This window comes from Lycium ferocissimum, chromosome 4 (assembly GCF_029784015.1).
Source record: "Lycium ferocissimum isolate CSIRO_LF1 chromosome 4, AGI_CSIRO_Lferr_CH_V1, whole genome shotgun sequence".
Lineage (NCBI taxonomy): Eukaryota > Viridiplantae > Streptophyta > Magnoliopsida > Solanales > Solanaceae > Lycium > Lycium ferocissimum.
In genome coordinates this window covers 31252268-31272093 of record NC_081345.1, presented here as the reverse complement: position 1 = coordinate 31272093, position 19826 = coordinate 31252268, and the positions used below count along the sequence as shown (strand labels likewise).

The 19826-nt window shown below is 33.4% G+C and overlaps 2 protein-coding genes and 1 long non-coding RNA gene across 4 annotated transcripts; all 3 read right to left on the bottom strand.

The window, feature by feature from the left end:
• Window positions 1-742: 742 nt before the first annotated feature.
• LOC132052277 (AP2-like ethylene-responsive transcription factor At1g16060) lies at window positions 743-6054 on the bottom strand. The gene is made up of 8 exons (XM_059443746.1): window positions 5637-6054; window positions 5432-5514; window positions 5052-5060; window positions 4738-4826; window positions 4541-4614; window positions 4398-4448; window positions 3338-3414; window positions 743-1467 (listed from the first exon to the last, which is right to left on the bottom strand). Exons 1-8 carry the CDS (start codon window positions 5780-5782, stop codon window positions 1049-1051), a joined length of 948 nt encoding a protein of 315 aa, XP_059299729.1. The 5' UTR covers window positions 5783-6054; the 3' UTR covers window positions 743-1048.
• A 1265-nt stretch (window positions 6055-7319) lies between these two features.
• LOC132054588 (uncharacterized) lies at window positions 7320-7865 on the bottom strand. Its single transcript, XR_009414327.1, has 2 exons — window positions 7763-7865; window positions 7320-7689 (listed from the first exon to the last, which is right to left on the bottom strand). It is a non-coding gene; the product is annotated as an uncharacterized LOC132054588 (long non-coding RNA).
• Window positions 7866-8507: 642 nt separating this feature from the next.
• Window positions 8508-9737, bottom strand: LOC132054587 (uncharacterized). 2 transcript variants are annotated; one of them, XM_059446567.1, is made up of 3 exons: window positions 9610-9737; window positions 9114-9508; window positions 8508-9021 (listed from the first exon to the last, which is right to left on the bottom strand). In XM_059446567.1, exons 2-3 carry the CDS (start codon window positions 9420-9422, stop codon window positions 8719-8721), a joined length of 612 nt encoding a protein of 203 aa, XP_059302550.1. In that variant the 5' UTR covers window positions 9423-9508; window positions 9610-9737; the 3' UTR covers window positions 8508-8718. The 2 variants fall into 2 exon arrangements, with proteins under 2 accessions (XP_059302550.1, XP_059302549.1); XM_059446566.1 differs by lacking the exon at window positions 9610-9737 and having other exon boundaries at window positions 9114-9555.
• Window positions 9738-19826: the final 10089 nt, after the last annotated feature.

Sequence of the window (19826 nt, the reverse complement as noted above, 5' to 3'; positions counted from 1 at the left end):
CGCATGAACCACTGATTAAGACAGACAAACAGGAACGAAAGACTCAGTGTTCGAAATTCGAATACATGTACTTAAACTTCAGCTATGTAAAATTTCAGATAACACGTCTGAAGTTTTGTACTATATGTATGGCTTAAATGGTGGTTCCAAAATCGGGTATTTAGGCACTTCGATTCTGTTCACAATTTTCAATGTGGGCCCCCATATTATATTGTCCACGCTCTATAATGTGCAAGCCTAAGTGTGTAGGAGGTGTTGAATTGTCCCATATCGGTGGAATGACGATTTCTTAGACTCCTTATATAGTTTTGGGCAATCTTTACCTTAGAAGTGAAGTCAAGTAGAAGCAAAAAAACCTTTCGTTAAAAATTAAACTATATATACAAGGTTACAATTATTTTTTTATGTATATATAGTAGATGTTGAATCCACTTAGCTTTCTGAGTGTTTATTTTATCATATTTTAATTTAAACCCCCTTAGTGAAAATTCTGATTCTGCTCACCTTATGAGCTACTTTTAAGAATTGAGTTAGGTCCAGTGATCCACAATATATTTTTTTTTAATCATGCGATCAGAATAGATACAGATCATGAGTTTGAAACTCCTTATCACCAATTAACTTTAGATTAACTGGACCTACAACTCAACAATTTGTGTCACTCACAAAAGATTGTAAAAATAAATGTTAACACGTTACTTGTATATGACACGGGATTAATTTTCAAATATTACACATGATCGATCAAATGCAACAAATTTACTATGCCTTCAAATATTACTGAAGGCGGCAGTTTTCCATTAACTCATAACTCTACGGGCTACAGCGCCCTTTATCTAAACATAACATAAGTATTGAATTAAAAAACCAAATGCAGCATGGATAGAAATAATTAGTCCTTAACAGAGAGCTAAAGAAAAACAAATTACTAACTAAGAAACAAAATCAGTACTGCCTTTCTCTCAGCTCTTCAACCAAAATAATTAATTAATTCTTCAAAAAATTAAAACTGAGAAATAATCCCTCACGTCCGTTTAGTATTCACAAATTAATCTCTATATGTATGCGAAGCTGGCTCGGTATCAAGCTCACAGTAAAACGTCGTAGACAACATGAATGAATCCAAGTCTCCAAAAATAATATCGTGCTCCTTATTGGAGTCTTGGCAATCAAAGTACGTTTGTATGTCATCTGGGAAACTCCTCCGAGGTTTCTCCACCTCCAGTGGTGTTTCCGGGCAGTTGATAGACGATGTTTTTTCCTCTTTGGTGTCAGGCATGGGATTCATGTCATTAGGGTTTGATTGAGGGTTGCTTATAGGGGCTTTAATGGTAGTAGTAGTAGTATCTTGGTAATTTGGACCTAACCACTTGATGTAACGGCTAAGGTCAAAGTTTGTAACAGCATTTGGTCCTCGGTACTCTATAGCTGCCATATCATATGCCGTCGCTGCTTCCTCTTGAGTAGCTGCATGTTAATTATTATCAAATATAGTTAAAATTAAAAAGAAATGAGGGAAGGAAAGGATGTGGTCTTTCAGGAAAAAGACATAACTCATGTCTACTACTCCTTGCATTTCAATTTAACACAAAATATTATTTGAGTTAAAAAGGCAACTGAAGTAAAAAGTGAGACCTTTAAGACTTCCGGTCTTAAATTTGCACATCACATTTGTATAGATATAAAAGTTCCTTATCAGAGTAAAATGAGAAATTTATGATTAGATATTTCCAATTATAAAAACGCGTCATTATTACTAATAAAGAAATAGTGTAACCATAAGGAACTTCAAGGGAGTGATTATTTTAAGAGTTCCACAAAAAGAATGGAGTTTCTTTTTGAGAAAACTTAGTGGAATTCTCTCCTTCTCACTTCCAGGCACATCTCAAGACCAACCTTTAAATATTCCTCCAGACATTTGGATTATATAAGAAAAAACTACTCTATGGGTGTGTTCGGTATGGAGGAAAAAGTTTTCCAAGGAAAATGTTTTCCTGGAAAATGTGTTCTTGGAAAATAAGCGAACTTCTACTTATTTTCTCATGTTCGTTTGGGTAACGGAAAATAAGTGAATTTCTTACTTATTTTTTCATGTTCGTTTGATTGGTAGAAAACATTTTCAGGAAAATACCCACCCAAGCCCCACAAGTCCACCCCAACCCCACAACCCCATACCACACCAACGAACCCCAACCCCAATTTTATTTTATTTTGAAGTTAAGAATTTTTTTCTGGATTTTCTAAACCACCACATCCCCCCCCTCCCGCGTGGACCCATACCACAACAACCCCCATAACCACCACCCCCCCAACCCCCAAATTTATTTATTTTTTGAAGTTTTTTTTTTTTTTCTAGCTTTTCTAAACCACAACATCCCCCACCCCCACCCCCATTTTCCCCATTTTTGAGGAATTTGTTTTCCTAAAGAAAATATTTTCCAAAATTTTTGACCAAACGAACATGAGAAAATTGAAAAACATTTTCTGGAAAATGTTTTACTCCATACCGAACACACCCTATATATCAATGTTAAACAATGATTGAAGCTTATTGTTTCATGGATCTTTACGTGATCAATCATATATATTTTCTGTTTATCCGGAGCAAAAGATACATGAAATCATATTTTTCTATTTTGGATCTATAGTCTACACATTTGTATAATTTATATACTCCCGTCATAATTTGTGGGAAATAATATCGATCCCGTCAAAATACTTATGAACGACAATTAATTGAGCAGGACCAATTTGATGTATGGCTCATAGCCTCGTGGTCTGTCTTAAATAGCAGACCTAGCAGTTGAAAGTTGGTGATCTATATACCCAAGTCCCAACCACCAACTAATATTTAATCTACTAACTTCTTACCTGTTCTTCTCTAATTTGACTTTACTTTGTGCTTTCCATTTCTATGTTTGGATTCTTTTGGGAATATTAACATTAAGTATATAGGCCTTTAACTGGTAACTAACTGTTTCCATATGGCATTATTATAAACTCGCAACCATATAAGCAGCTAGATCGTCCATGCAGATGTAGTGACATGTTGCAACTTGCAATCAACTAAGTACTTCCTTTTTCTAATTGCATTTATGAATATTAATATCATTTGACACTTGCATTAATATAGAACATCAAGTTTTTTAAATTTATGAGGACGTTTAGAGAGGGACCCCCCAAATTTGGAGAACTTAACTAATCATTCTACCTGCCTATTGTGTCCTAAATATATGAATTTACACCAACAATATCAAGCTGTAAAGGAAGGACTTAATTTTCCAGCAGATAAAACAGAGAAAATATATACAAGTCTGTACGGATATATCGTACGTACCATATGTTCCAAGGTAGAGATACTTGTTCCCAAACACCCTGCCAATGCGAGCCTCCCATCGTCCATTATGGTGATGTCTACAAATAAGTAATAGAAAAATTGGTTAGACATAAAGAATTGACGTAATAAAACATTAATTACAGATACATAAAAGAAAGAAATAAATAGGGTTTTCTTGTTAATTAATGTTATACTTTTTCACTTTATGTGGTGAAATTGTGAGCACATGCATGTTCAGAAGAAGCGTGAAGCATTGTATAGAGAAGTTCAAAGTCGAGGGTCAGGACGACATATCAAATGGGACAAGAATGGGAAGAGATTAAACCCCATATCAATTCATGTAGTAGTTGCAGAAATGGCATCTTAGCACAAGTTTTGACAAATTACGCTTTCTACATGGCCACAGTTTCATGCTTCATTATTTTATCTCTACATCCCAAGAAACAAAATTACATGGTCTAACGAACAAAGTAAATAGGCTAATTAAGAACAATTGTTTTACATCTATAAATAATTTATCTGATCCCCTTGACATATAAAAAATAAAAAAAATAAAAAAAATAAAAAAAATAAAAACTTCGAATGTAATGGGGATTAATAAGCTTTATGTCATAGATTCAGATACTAATTGTGTTATTTTGCATCTTTTTTTAATTTAATTTCCTATTAAATTTCTAGCTCCGGACACTGTCTCCCTCTATCCCCTCTAGGAAAAATGAGATTAAGGAGAACATATATATTCGCTTCTGTTTTCATTTTTCAAAGGGTGGGCCTATGGCTTTAATGAAGTGCAGCACTTTTAGAACCAAAAGAAAAAAAAAAAAGATCACCGATCACTTTTGATGAGGCAAATCTCAAGCGTCGAATATTGGTTAGATACGGTGCATAATATACTAATTTAATACTAGTAGGAAGTATAGGAACAAGATATGGGCGTTCACTCACAAGTGATCCTGTATCATCTATAACTCTATAGTCAAGAGAGCATCAACATGTGTGTTAGACTACTATGAAAGGCAAAAAAAATCGTGTTATATTTTCCAAGATGTTGATTAGTTACCTAGCTACACCTCTATATCTCGAGACTCCTCTTGAAAATCCGCTGCTTTTTCTGCAAAATAAATCTCTCGTTACTTAATTTAAATTATTAGTACATATATATATAAAGGGGAATGCTTTGTCTCTATGGGGGTCGACATGAACCTTCTCAAAGAACCAATATATTCTTCTCTTGATTGACCTTCCATTTCCTTTATCTCTTTTTCATAGGTCGACAGCTACATTATTCGTAACCAAAGGAAATAAGAATTGGAATTAGTGACAGAACAAAAGTTTGGAGTATCAAGAAATTAATTAAGCTAAAAATAGGAAAAAGAATACAAGATAGAAGATTAAATTACAGGGAAATTGAGGATGGTGTCTTGACCCCAATACTTCAATGCTGCCAAGTCATATGCATGTGCAGCTGTTTCTTCCTCATCATAGGCCCCTTCAAGAAATAAGATAGATACTTCAATATCGAATCACCTCATTGTGGCAAGCAGCAAAGCTTACTTTCTTTTAAACAATTCAAACTTAATTCCCTTTTAGAAATGGAAATTCGTGATGCACAGTACTGATTCGATATGCATTGCGTAGGCAAAAAAAATTCATATTGAAATGTTTAATAACGAAATAAAAATGTTAATTTGTATGATAGTGATTGAAAACTTACCCAAATATACTGCATTTAATTGGACGTCAATATGTCATCACAGCCACCATTTACGCAAGAGCAACCAAACAGAAAAAAAAAAATAGATCCCATCAAAAAGTAGTTGAACAACATCATAACAAAATAATGATCACTAGTTAGGAAATTAATAACCAATTTGGAAAGAGCTAAGTTATATACATAATCCGGATAAGAAATATATACCCAATCCCGTCACATTTATCCACTATAGCAAGTACTATGTCTTAATTTCAACATTATAACTCTTACAGTACATTTTAAAGACTTACCTATAAATATGTCCTGATAGTATAAAAAATATTTACACTTTTATATACAACTTAAACTCACTAGGAAATTAAAGGAAAAAAATGGTGAACCTTGTCTTCCTTTTTTGGTCTGTTTGTCGTTCCAGCAATTCTTATCCCATAAATGAGCTTCATATCGACCCGTCCACCGGTGCCTAACAATCACACGTACATAGCAGACAAATAATGAACTTATAATCTAATAAAACGAATATTAATATAGAAATATTAATCAAATATAATGCAAATCGATGAAGATATACAGATGTATATATACCTAGTGACACCTCTGTAGATGGAGCTACGTTGCGGCGGCGACTCTCTGGTGACGGCTTTTCTCTTCCTTTTCCCTTTAGAAATGCCATTATCACTGCTTTTGCTAGAACAAATGCTTTTTTTATTTGGTTTTGAGGTTTTCGCCATATATGAAGTTTGAGACTACGACCCCAGTTGTGGAACCTTGATTGCTTAGTGAAATAAATAGGAAAATGTGTGTATATATATATTGAGTTTGTGTCCGTCAAATCAATAAGAAGAGAAGGGATTTAATTCAAATGATGGGAAGTGGACTAAATATAGTGGTTTTTGTTGTGGGGTTTATGTATATGGATGGCCGACGCTTGATCAAGGTTAATTTGTGTTTTTTCTGTGTCTTTCTCTCTTCTTCATATTGATTTGCCTTTTCGCTTTTTCTGCCTTAATTTATAGGAGTGCCCCTTTTTACCCAAGCACACTTTATCTCTTCCAACTTAATTTGAATTATGTACTGTACTTTCTTTTTTGCCTTTCCTATATTTAACATGAGAGATGTGACAAGGAGCACTATTTTCAACTAATCATCATTATTATTACAAAGAGTAATTTAATATTCGCCAGTGTAAATAACTTTTCACACTATTCGATCATCTAAAGATTACATATAAGCCTCTCTAATATGTGGAATTAAAAATTTTAAAAATAAAATATATGCTACAACAGGTTAAGACGACAATATGATATAAAATCATTTATATATATTGACGGTGTAATGAAATCTTATGTTTGTGAAAGATTTTGGGTGATTAAAGTGTTTCAACTTTCAAGGCTTTGTCTAACACCACATTTTGCACGTTTCCTACTTTTTCAAGAAACACTCACTTCCAAAAAATTATTCACTTCCAAAAAATTATTTAAGGTTGAAAATCAAGAATTTGATATTGTTGAAAGAGATGGTAAACAGACAGGAGAAGATAAGGACTAAAATGATGAGCTAAATAGTAAGGATCCACTAATGAATTAGTACTGTTGGCTGTGTGGCTTGTGGCGTGTGTTGCTGCAACTAAAAGTAGGAGCACCTACTTGACTAGTCGGCGATCCACTTCAAAATGCCCCCAAAAAAATCATTTTGAACCAAAATACCCCAACAAAAAAAAAATGTTACAAAAGTACCTTTAGCGCAGTAAAATACTGCGCTAAAGCACTTAACCGTAACGGCTCCGTTAAGTGCTTTAGCGCAGTATTTTACTGCGCTATAGCAGTTAACTGGAAGGACCTTTAGCGCAGTAAAATAATGCGCTATAGACAGTTGCCTCACATCTATAGCGCATTATTTTATTGCGCTATAGTAGTCCGCCATTTTCCAAACTCTTATTACATTTTCACTCCTTTTTACGTAGTTTAGCCGTATATTAATCATGCTTTGAGACTCCGGAACTTCAATATTTTATATAGAACCCTACTTATATTTGTACAATTAATAAAATAGGCTCAATACATCAAGAATACGCAATACTTTGGATTGTCATTTTAGTGGTTGAAAAGTGCTCGAAGTCCTTTTTTGTTTGAAGACTTGTAGTCATTAGCTTTACGTTATTTATCTTTTAGGGTTTCGTCTTATTTTTAAATTAATGTTTAACTTTATTTCGAATGTGTCACGTTTTTTTTTATTATCAATTTAGGATGTGAAACTATAAACAATAATAAAAACTAAGATAATATGTATAAATATGCAAAAAATATATAATATTTACGATAAATTGTACAACACTAATGTATATACACTATCGAGGATGGGTCCCACATGTAGTATGCCGGAGACTATCCCTAGGCCTAAGGCTCATACCATCCCCACCGCCCTCGCCATCGTCTCCATCGCCCTTTTTCCTCTTAATAACCGGGCGCTCCAAGTCATGATCATCATCTCTTCCCCTGGCCCGTGCGCCCTTGACTAGAACGTGCTTCTTCTTGGGATCTGGTCCCGCTGGCACGCTCAAAACCTCAGGCTGAATTAGGTCTAGAAACTCGACCTCTTCCTCGTCGGGAGTCGCCACCTCAGGCGCCGAAGGATGAACCTGAAAAGTATATAATAATTAGTACCATTTCTTATTTATATTGAATACATTAACGTTATTTATTTAATCAAACCTGTGTGTCAACGGGCGCCTGAGTAGGCTCCTGAGATGGGTCTGTAGGCTCCTCAAATGGGTGTGGTGGTGAATATGAGGTAGTCTCCTGGACGAGATGCTGTTCGAAGTCCAAGTAAAGGTTATAAAAATTAAATATATATTTACCTTATATTGAATAAAATTAGTTTTAAATAAAAAAAACTTACATGCGCCTCGGTAGTCTCATGAGAAGAATGATACCTCGCTACCTCGGCAGCCGATGAGAATGCTCCTGAATGGGTCGCTCCTGTGGACCCACTGGCGCCGAATCCTAAAATATCAAAAAAACGAAATAATAAGTAACATACATATTTAAAATAAGTACTTTAAATAATATATATATATATATATATATATATATATATATATTATACCTTATATTGAATAAAAGAAATTTTAATAAAAATATATATATATATATCATATGGGAAGACACTTATATTGAATAAAAGAAAGACCCATGAGAAAACGCCTGAGTGGGTGGCTCTGGTGGACCCGCTGGCGCCGAATCCTAAAATATAAAATATTACTAAATAATGAGTAACATATATATATATATATATATATATATATATATATATATATATATATATATATATATATATATTTAAATAAATAATTTAAATGAACAAATAAGTATTTTAAATACTAACCGGGATCAAAAACTCATCGAAGTCAAGAATCGGATCCCTCTAAATTCCTCACGAGCCGCTCATCGGGCTAATGAAGCGCGTAACGCCGCCCAATCAACGTTATCACGCTCCTCCATGTATGCATTCTGGCTCGGCTGTGATGACGACCCGGGTATCTCAGCAAGTAAGAGCGCCGGCGTAAACGTAGGTGAGTCCCCAGGTGAGCTACCACCGGCCTGGAACGGCTGCGGATGGACTAGACCGTGAACGCCCTCTGGAATGGGATCGGCCTCATCCGCCTCATCTACCAGATGGTGTCCTCCACCACCAGGTCCTCTAGCAGCAGCACCGCGGCCTCTACGCGCACGGCGTCCCCCGGCAGCACGGCGTCCTCTGCCAGCACGGCCGCCTCCTCTGGGAGCACCCGGTCCTCCTCCTGGCGCTGCCTGATAGTCAGCCTCCGAACGAGCTCCTCCCTGCGCCTAATCTCTCCTGCCTGCCGGATACCATCCTCGGATATCCGTACCATCTCCGACGCAAGCCCCGCAAGCCCGGGGTAAGGCATATGCTCTAACCCCAAGATGCGTAAACGTTGTACGGCCACCAGCTGCATTTGTGTTCAACAGTAAAAAAAAAAAAGTTATTTTTTAAAACGTAACAATTAATGCAATTAAATAAATCTAAATACGATAAACTTACCAATGCCTCGTACTGCCCCGCGAGTGCTGAGTATCCTACATCCCTAGGGGGACGCAAAGCTGGGTTGCCGATCAATCGGCGTGTGATCTGATGATACCAGCGCATGTAATGCTCAATGGGAGTCAAATGGCCGACCACCGCTAAAGTGCCCAACCTGTTCTCCCAACGGTGGAGCTGAACATCCATGAAAGCCAGAAAATCATCATCAACGGCAGCCCGATCGTCCCGCTGGTAGTGTCGGAGCTCATGACGGACGTCAGGGGGTATACTCTGTGTATGCCCAAACTGTCGTAAGACACGCTCGGGCATGTGCTCCTCTACGATGTCCAGGTGTATCAATGGACACCGCGACCTCCAAACCCCCTGACCTGCCCTACAGAAGGCCGGCAAACCATCTAATATAGCAGCGTATGGTGTCTATGTAAATACAAATCAGTGATCACCAAGTCGAAAAGACGTTTAATTAAATTATTAATGTAAATTTAAATAGTTTTACCGCATCGTCCGTCATGTGATCAAGCTGGTCCCGGAATGGAAGAATACTGTGGTGCGTATCCACATCCCGGTCAAAACCCGCTGTCCACCTCCTCGCATAAGGCATGTCAATCTCGAGGTGATGCCTAGGTACGGCCGAAAAGGCGCATCTCTCTCCCATGCCCATAATTGTAAGCGATATTAGAAAATACGATTTTTAAGTCGTCATTTCAAGAGGTTTGTCTACATTAAAGGAAGGCACACTTAAAATATTACCTGGAGAAGAGCAAAAAATCCACACACATCTCTGACAACACCAATAGACGCTCGGCACAGGCATCTGTAAAGATACGCCAAAACAGAGACCGCCCTACCGTAGTCTCCCGTGCGGTCCGGATGCTCCAAGAAAACCAAATAACGTAAGCTGACAAAGGCACCCGATGAGTTCGGGAACAAGATGCCCCCGAATATAATAAGCAGGTACAAACGGGCATGACGATCAACATCGTCCTGCGGGGTGCCGTCCTCAACCGGATCCAGACCCTCCAAATAAGTGCAGAGTGCACTAATCTGAACCCGACTCTGTCCTGAAATCTGGCCCTGGGCAACAGGCACGAAGTGGGTGAGCCTAGTCAACTCTGTCGCCCACGTCTGACCAGGAGGAGGCTCGTACCGAGTGTATAGTGGCTCTCCATCTACCCGCAATCCAAAGAGGACCTCCACATCCTGAAGTGTAATCGTGGCCTCGCGGTGCGAAGATGGAAGGTATGTGTCTCTCGGCCTCCACCGCTCAACCATGGCCGTGATGAGCGCCCAATCATCCGTACCCGACCAACGGACACGCAACGGTAGATGCCGCCCCGAAACAATATCTCCAAGACGGAGGGTGTGGGGGTGCTCGCGTAAAAGAGTCCAAGCTCTGCAGCCTACGGGGACGGAGCCTAGTAGATATCCCTATAGTACCGACCCATAATAAGTCTGACCTATGATTGTCTTGCAAAGACAATACTGATCTATCAGAGGGTCCCGGGTGAACGAGGCCCCGGTGATCATCGAGCCCCGTGAGCATCGGGCCCCGGGGAACATCGGGCCCGGGGGGAACATTCGGATCCATGAAAGAGTCCGTCCGTACAAACTAAATTAGTCATTATTCTTGAAATGAAAGATAAATTATATTAACTAATTAATAATTTGTAGGGAATATGTGAATTATGTAGTATTATATCTTGTGAATAATTAACATGGGATATGCGAGTAAATTTAATATGTGATAGTAAGGACACATATGTGATGGCAAAGACTTTTAAGTTAATTACTTTTGAATTATGTGATGGCAAAGACTTGTTAAGTTAATTAGTTTGAGAATCGAAATTCAAAGCAAGTAATATTTGTTTAGAACTCTATTTTGAATATGTGATATATTTTTAGTTGACCAAATAGCCAACACAACTACGATAAAATTAAACTAAAAGAGTATATTCGTCGACCACATATTTTCCTACAAACTTTACATTTTTTTTGTTAGCTTATGTATTTATGAAAAGAAGAACTTTAACTATTCTTTTTAAGATAATATTTTTTTATTTAACATATATATTCACGCTTTTAAAATTATATAGATTAACAATTCATAATCATTTACAACTTGTCTGGATGGTTGTTACCTATTGTATTATATTATGTTGTTAGTTTAAATATAATGTTTGCTTTGATTGTTACTTTAATATTATTTTTATGTAACGACGAAAGGTCCTATTTTATGTAACCACTGATTTGGTCCTATACAATACAACACAATACGATAAATGTCAAAACAATACATAACAATCATCCAAACAAAGTGTTAACAACATAATAATTCATTACCAATCAACTTCTTTCAATTCATAAACAATATTTAACAACTAATAAATTCATAATCAATATTTAACAAATAATCAATTAACAAAATAATAATTCATTAACAATTCATAAATAATTAACAAATTAACAACTCATAAACATATAACAAATTAACAATTCATAAACATTTAACAAATTAACAATTCATAAACATTTAACAAATAATGAATTAAACAAAAAAAAAAAAATCGGAACAGTGGCAAAAGCCACTGCCCAGTCCGAACAAGAACAAAAAAAAATTATTTTTTTTTTTTTTTGGAAAATAGCAAGGATTAAATGTTAAGCATGCTTAGAATATAATGTATATAACAAAATAATAACAAAAGTTCATAGTAGAAAACCTTAATCGAAGATTTTTTGTAGACTTATTTTAATCGAGTTGTACGCCGCTTTTTCCCAAAATTCGAACTTAGAATCTTGCTCTTCGACTTGAATATACCGAGAATCTAAACTTTCCGGACGAAATTTAATAGAAAATGACGTTTTTGGATGTGGGGACCACCTCTTTTTTTGCCTTCAATGGCGTTTTCTAATTTTTTTTTAAACCACTGGAGGGACCAGTGGTGGAACCCGATGGGTTTTATGTGGAAAGATATAGCGCAGTATTTTACTGCGCTATAGGTGAGAGAATAAGTGATATAGCGCAGTAAAATACTGCGCTATAGGTGAGAGAAATAACTGCTATAGCGCAGTAAAATACTGCGCTAAAGCACTTAACGGAGCCGTTACGGTTAAGTGCTTTAGCGCAGTATTTTACTGCGCTAAAGGTACTTTTGTAACTTTTTTTTTTGTTGGGGTATTTTGGTTCAAAATAATTTTTTTGGGGGCAGTTTGGTTCCGGACTCGGCCTAAGCCAGAGTGGCCACCTATTTTTCTTTACTTTTCATCTCATTTTTATTTAAATTGTATGGAACAATAATCTATCTATATAGCTATATTATTTTAAAAGCATGAATATAAATGTTGATTGATCAAAATATTCTTTAAATATTGAACGACTTTTTTACCCTTTAAAAGTTTTCAAAATCAATTGTATATAGGATAAAATTGTAATATTACAAGATTTTCCTAATAAGATCGTTTTCATGGACTTCTAATAAGTACTAATTTAATTCAAACTTTACCGATGTTGTATCCTAATTACTCTTGAAGTTCCAAGAGATAAAAATTCACGTGGAGAAGATACTACACAATTTATCCTAAGAGATACTACAAATTAAATTTGCTAAAGAAAAACATTTATATTTTAAAGTAGATTTTATAGTCATTAATGTTATTAGGGAGTTGCGAGTTATAATTGTTGAAAGACACCGTGACTAATACTCAGATTCGATAACATTTAAAAGTCAAACACAGATAATAATAAAGCAAGAGGGATAAATTATAAATTTGTAAGTTTATCTTGGTAAACGCATCCCATGTTGAATAAAATTATAACTACAATAGTTTCTAAGTAGTATTCACTATTTGAAAAAATTAATATGCTAGCTAATCAATAATTTGACTACTATTTAATTCATAATATATTATTTTCTTCAAGTTGTTTATCAGTAAAAAAAAAATAAAAAAATGAGTGCTTTATAATATAAGATCTCATAATTAGAAAGCCAAAGAACTCATATTTTAAGGTTCTAACAATATCTAATTACATTAGATTTAGATATTAGGTGACCGCACCACATGCAAGTACAAACTTAAATTTTTTACATAAATATTATAATAATCGATAATGGATATTCGTGCAACGCACGCACATAGAAACTAATTATTTTAAAAGCACGAATATAAATGTTGGTTGACCGAAATATCCTTCAAATATTGAACGACTTTTATACTCTTTAAAAATAAATTGAGTCTTAACAAAATAATTCTATAATGGATAAAATTGTAAATTTAATAACTTCTCCTAATATAAATCTGCATAAACCTCTAATCTTAATCAAATACGCCTATAGGATCCTTCAAATTCTACTTCCAACGTTCATGATCTAGGCTATAATCTTATTTGTTTGTGGACATCAAAGATGATAGTAGGCTGAAAATTTGATTTCCCATCCTTTTTCAATTTGAACCGTACTTTTTAATTTGATATGAGCCTATTGTATGAATTGATTTAGAAAACGAAGGAGCCAAACAATTTTATTATTTTCTACAAATTTTCAAAGCTGAAAATTAAGGACTAATTACACTATTAAACACCAATGTAATATGACTCAGTTTCGTATTCCCTGTATTTTAAAATTAAACACTTACATCTCCTATATTGTGGAATTCCTATTACACCCCCTATGATGTATATATTCAAAACTAGGTATATAAAAACTAGGTACTACTGCCACTACTACTTTGATTGAGTAAAACAAATAATAATGTTGGTTGATCTTTATAATCTTTATTAATTAAATTATCTCTATAACGTTAATTAACAAAAAAGTAAAAATATTTCATTTATAGAGTCCAAATTAAAATATAAAAATAGGGTTCAAGACCAATGAGAATGGTTAGAAAATAAATATGCTAGAACGTAATAGGTAGGATAGTAGTCCTATACCCATGCGACTTCCACTATAGACAACATAGTGTATTAAATAAGTCAATGAAGAACTCGACCTCAGGAGAGTCTTTTCTTTCCTTTATTTATTCTTTTTTGTCATAATTAAGAACTTTGATATAGCTCATGTCCTAGATATTCACCAAGTTAAAAGAAAATGTAAGATTAGAAATATTTTTATTTAGTTTTTATGGAAAATATTATTGGAATGTTTAACCTAAATTCTAGATTAAAGATTAACAATTGAATTTATAAAATAAGGTCACAGACAAGGGAATTATCTAATTTTAATTAATCTCTAGACGGTGATAGTCACGTGTCGGTTTTATGGTTACTTAATCTCTAATATTGAATTATTTTATTTGTAGCATGTTTTCTATACAAGTAAAAAAAAAAAAAGGGATAAATACCAGCAACATCAATTTCAAAAAAGTATTAAGTAGATACAATCCTATACTATAGATATTTTTTTAACTCATTAAATAAATATATATGATTACAAATAATATTATCTAATATCTCTTACTATGGTTGAGATTGACTTGAAATAACGTGCAACTGTACGTTTATAGAGACTAGTACTATATTAAAAACACGAATGACTTTAGAAATGTTGATTGAACTTTTTATCCTTCATTAAAAGACTCCGCAATAGAGAAAATTGTCATTTATGATTTTCTCAAATTATTGTTTAATTTTTGTTTAATTATATTTCTAATATTAATTGCCATGTGTTTTAGTCCAAGTAAAATTATTTTCGGCAAACTGCCGTAGGAATTCTTTCTTTGTTCTAACACTAATATTTTTTTGGAAAAATAAAAAACCTCCTTATGAGTTCATTTTTTGGCCGTTAAAATTGTAATAGTATTAATTATGGACCTTATAATTAGGATTTGAAGTCAACCATCCATATGATGAGGAAAGGAAACTTTTTGCTAAAAGACTTTCAATTCAAGAAGAACCGTTGTCTCCTACTTGCGTAGGAATTCTTTCTTTGTTCTAACACTAATATTTTTTATTTTATTTTGGAAAAATGAAAAACTTCCTAATGAGTTCATTTCTTGGCCGTTAAAATTGTAATAATATTAATTAAGGACCTTATAATTAGGATTTGAAGTCAACCATCCATATGATGAGGAAAGGAAACTTTTTGCTTGAAGACTTTCAATTCAAGAAGAACCGTTGTCTCCTACTTATTTGACAATAATACTCCAACTATCCCCAGCTACCCTAATCACCGTCTGCTTAGCAACAAGTTTGGTTTCTCTTCATTCTTATTGTAAAAAAAAAAAAAATCGTTCAACGGTTTTTAATTTTAATAATATAAATTATTGTGGTTATACATTCTGATTCTTTATGTTAGAAAAGTGCGTCTATACATCTATAAAAGAATTGTATTAATGGGTGAAATAATAGAGAACAAACCCTCCTTAAGACCATATTCCACATTAACCTTTTCTTTTGAAATTGCGTTCTTTTTCAATTATGCAATCTTTTATAATTTACATGGGTTAAAATTGCACATGATCCATAGATGTGTGACTAATGATTTGATTATTTTTTTATTTTTTCATAAATTGGTTAATTCATGTCACAAATTTTATTGCTCCGGCCTGCTGATTTCTTCTCCCTTGCTTTCTAACTCGAAAGCAAAAAGGGTTAAAGTTTTTTATTTAATCGTCAAAAGTCTGTTAACATCTATACCTTCACTTGTGTGTACATACTTATTGATATATATAGATTCATGCGTAGTAAAATATAAATATAGGTCGAATTGCCTTAGTGAAATATCGTTCGCTTTTTTTTTGTCCTTTAAAAACAAAGAGACCCCATACATTTACAAGAACTCGGTATATTTTACGTGAGTTTTACTTTTATTTTCTATACGTAGAGAGGTCAAATTTGGGTGATTGATGTTTTTCTATATTAATTAGAAGTATTTAATATACTAAATTTATAATAGAAAAGCAATAACACAATAAATTCACGTTAATTAGGTTTCTGAGCACTTTGAGCTCCTTTTAGGATTCGTCTGGGTTTCAACTCTAAATTGTCACATTAGTTTTAGCATTTAATAGCCTGTTTGGCCAAGCTTCTAAAATCAGCTTATTTTAAAAAATACTTTTTTTTTAAAGTACTTTTCAGAAAAGCACTTTTGGCGAAAAGCAGTTTGTGTTTGGCCAATTAATTAAAAAAGTACGTTTGAGCAGTCATTACTGTTTGGCCAAGCTTTTAAAAAGTGTTTCTATTTGTATTTTTCTCAAAAGTGTTTTTGGGCAAAAACTATTTTTTTTAGCTTTTGAAAAACTGCTTCTGCTACTTCCCAGAAGCACTTATTTTCTCCCAAAAGCTTGGCCAAAACCTCACTTTTTTTCAAATAAGCACTTATTGAAAAAATAAGTACTTTTGGGGGGAAAATAAGCTTGGCCAAACAGGCTATAAGACTTAATGCACATTGCCGCTGATAAAAAAAAAAAAAAGTAGAATAAGTTTAGTATTATTAACATCACTTTGGGACAACAACTTACGATTTTAGCTAATTTTTGTTTTCTAGAAAATTTAATAATTTAGAATAAGAAGTTGAACACTTCTATCAAAGACTAGCAATATATGCCCGTTCACTTTAATTAACCAGTCTTTAAGGTTTGTATTTTGTAAATAATTTTTAAAAATTTGTCATTGTCATGACAAAGAAAGTTGTTCATCGATGTGAAAAAGAAAATTAGTAAGAAGGTGGGGGAAAATTAATATTTTGATCCTAGATTTTTTTCTTTTAAAATTTTTAATATCTCATATGTATACCGACAAGTTAATATCCATCTCAATTAATTAACTGTTCAGATCCAAACATAAGAACCATTGTGTTGTATTTATTGGATTTTTTAAAAGCAAAACTAATAAAATATTTTTATTAAATTAATTAAAAAAGTTAATAAGGAGTAAATTAGTTACATTATAATTTTTTATATTAACAATTATAGATAAAAAGAATTGTTACAGAGAAATCAAAATTAGAAAGATATATGCTATATCGTAAATCCCCAAATTAATTCTTAAATAACGTGAAAAGTCAAAAGTAATTGCCCACGTTAACATATCAGGAGAAAGAAATTTTTCTTCTTCTTATTTTACCCTTCACATTAATTACTGATTTTCAAATCATTTTCTAAGGCTACTGAGACTATACTACACTAATAAATATGGATATTATGATAAAATATATACTTCATTTATTAATTCTTAAAGAACGTGAAAAGTCAAAAGTGAACAAGTAAAAGTGGACGGAGGAAATAAATGTGTCGGAGAATTGTTCGTCCTCTCTTCACGTTTAAAGTATTGAGAAAGAAAGAAAACGGGGATAAAAGTCACTCCCTTTATTAGAGAGAGATAGGAGTACGATAGTAAAATAAATCTTTTATTTATGATTTCTTAAGAGCCGTGTAAAACAGAAAGTGGGCAAGTAATATGGAACGGAGGGAGTATATATTTTACCATAATATTCATATTTATTGGTGTATAATGTCAATAGCCTTGGAAAGTGATTTGAAAATGAGTAATTAATGTGAAGGGTAAAATTAATAATAAGAAGAAAAATCAACGTGGACAGTAAAAGTGCACGGATGGTGCATACATGTATACATGAGAAGACAATAAATATTCAGTACTATGACATATGTCCACATGGAATTAAAAAGTAGTTGGTTAAAGTGTACAATTTATTGTCCATGTGGAATTAAAAGTAGTTGGTTGAAGTGTACAATTTATATAGCTCTTGGTACAAGTATTCATTGCGTGTACAATTTGTAAAGCTTGTGGTACAAGCATTTTATGCTGTGTTCGTCTACTCACCACACTTATATGTAATAGAAATAAGAAAAATATAGAATAGAAAAATAGACATATATTTTTAGTAATATAGCCAAGTACTATGGGACGAAGGGAGTACTCCATTTATTAATTCTTAAAAAATGTGAAAAGTCGAGTATAGTAATGTGGCCAAGTAATATGGCACGAAGGGAATACTCCATTTATTAATTAATTCTTAAAAAATGTGAAAAGTCGAGTATAGTAATGTGACCAAGTAATATGGGACGAAGGGAGTACTTCATTTATTAATTCTTAAAGAACGTGAAAAGTCAAGTAATTTGCCGAAGTAAAGAAGAGAATAAATATTTAGTACTATAATATATGTCTACGTGGGATTTATTAATTCTTAAAGAACGTGAAAGTTAAAAGTGAACAAGTAAAAGTGCACGGAGGAAATAAATAAGTGCATACGTGTATACATGAGAAGAGAATAAATATTAAGTATTATGACATATGCCCACGTGAGATAAAAAAGTAGTTAGTTAAAGAGTACAAAGCCAAGTAATATGGGACGGAGGGAGTACTTCATTTATTAATTCTTAAAGAACGTGAAAAGTCAAGTATAGTAATGTGGCCAAGTAATATGAAACGAAGGGAGTACTTTATTTATTAATTCTTAAAGAACGTGAAAAGTCAAGTAATATGGGACAGAGGGAATACTTCGTTTATTAATTCTTAAAGAACGTGAAAAGTCAAAAATGAATAAGTAAAAGTGCCCGTAGGAAATAAATGTGTCGTAGAATTAAAATTGAAGCGCATACATGTATACATGAGAAGAGAATAAATATTCAGCAAGAACGTGAAAAGTCAAAAGTAAACAAGTAAAAGTGCACGGAGGAAATAAATATGTGTCGGAGAATTAAAATTGAAGTGCATACGTGTATACATGAGAAGAGAATAAATATTCAGTACTTTGACATATGTCCTCGTGGAATTTATTAATTCTTAAAGAACGTGAAAAGTCAAAAGTGAACAAGTAAAAGTGCACGGAGAAAATAAATTTGTGTAGGAGAATTAAAGTTGAACTGCATATGTCTAAACATAAGAAGAGAATAAATATTCAGCAGGAACGTGAAAAGTCAAAAGTGAACAAGTAAAAGTACATAGAGAAAACACATGTGTCGGAGAATTAAAATTGAAGTGCATATAGAATAGAAAAATAGACATATATTTTTAGTAATGTAGCCAAGTAATATGGGATGAAGGGAGCACTCCATTTATTAATTCTTAAAGAATGTAGAAATCGAGTATAGTAATGTGGCAAAGTAATATGGGACGAAGGGAGTACTTCATTTATTAATTAATTCTTAAAGAACAAGTATAGTAATGTGCCCAAGTAATATGGGACGAAAGGAGTACTTCATTTATTAATTCTTAAAGAACGTGAAAAGTCAAGTAATTTGCCCAAGTAAAGAAGAGAATAAATATTCAATACTATAACATATGTCTACGTGAGATTTATCAATTCTTAAAGAACGTAAAAAGTCAAAAGTGAACAAGTAAAAGTGCACGGAGGAAATAAATAAGTGCATACGTGTATACATGAGAAGAGAATAAAATATTAAGTACTATGACATATGTCAACGCGAGATAAAAAGGTAGTTGGTTAAAGAGTACAAGTTATATAGCTTTTAGTATAAGCACTCATTGAGTGCACAATTTTTAAAGCTGTTGGTACAAGCATGGGAAGCTGTGTTCGTCCTCGTTCAATGCTTATATATAAGAGAAAAGTCAATATTTGTTTTTTTAATTATAAACTTCCGATAATATCTAATAATAGACGTTCGTGTATTCTCGATGGTTGTCAATTGTTCATTTTACACTTATATTCACTAATTGTTATGTCAAATCAAGTTTCTCATATTTTGTAAGAAAAAAATTATTTGATTGCTTCTTTTAATTGATTGATTGAATTATAT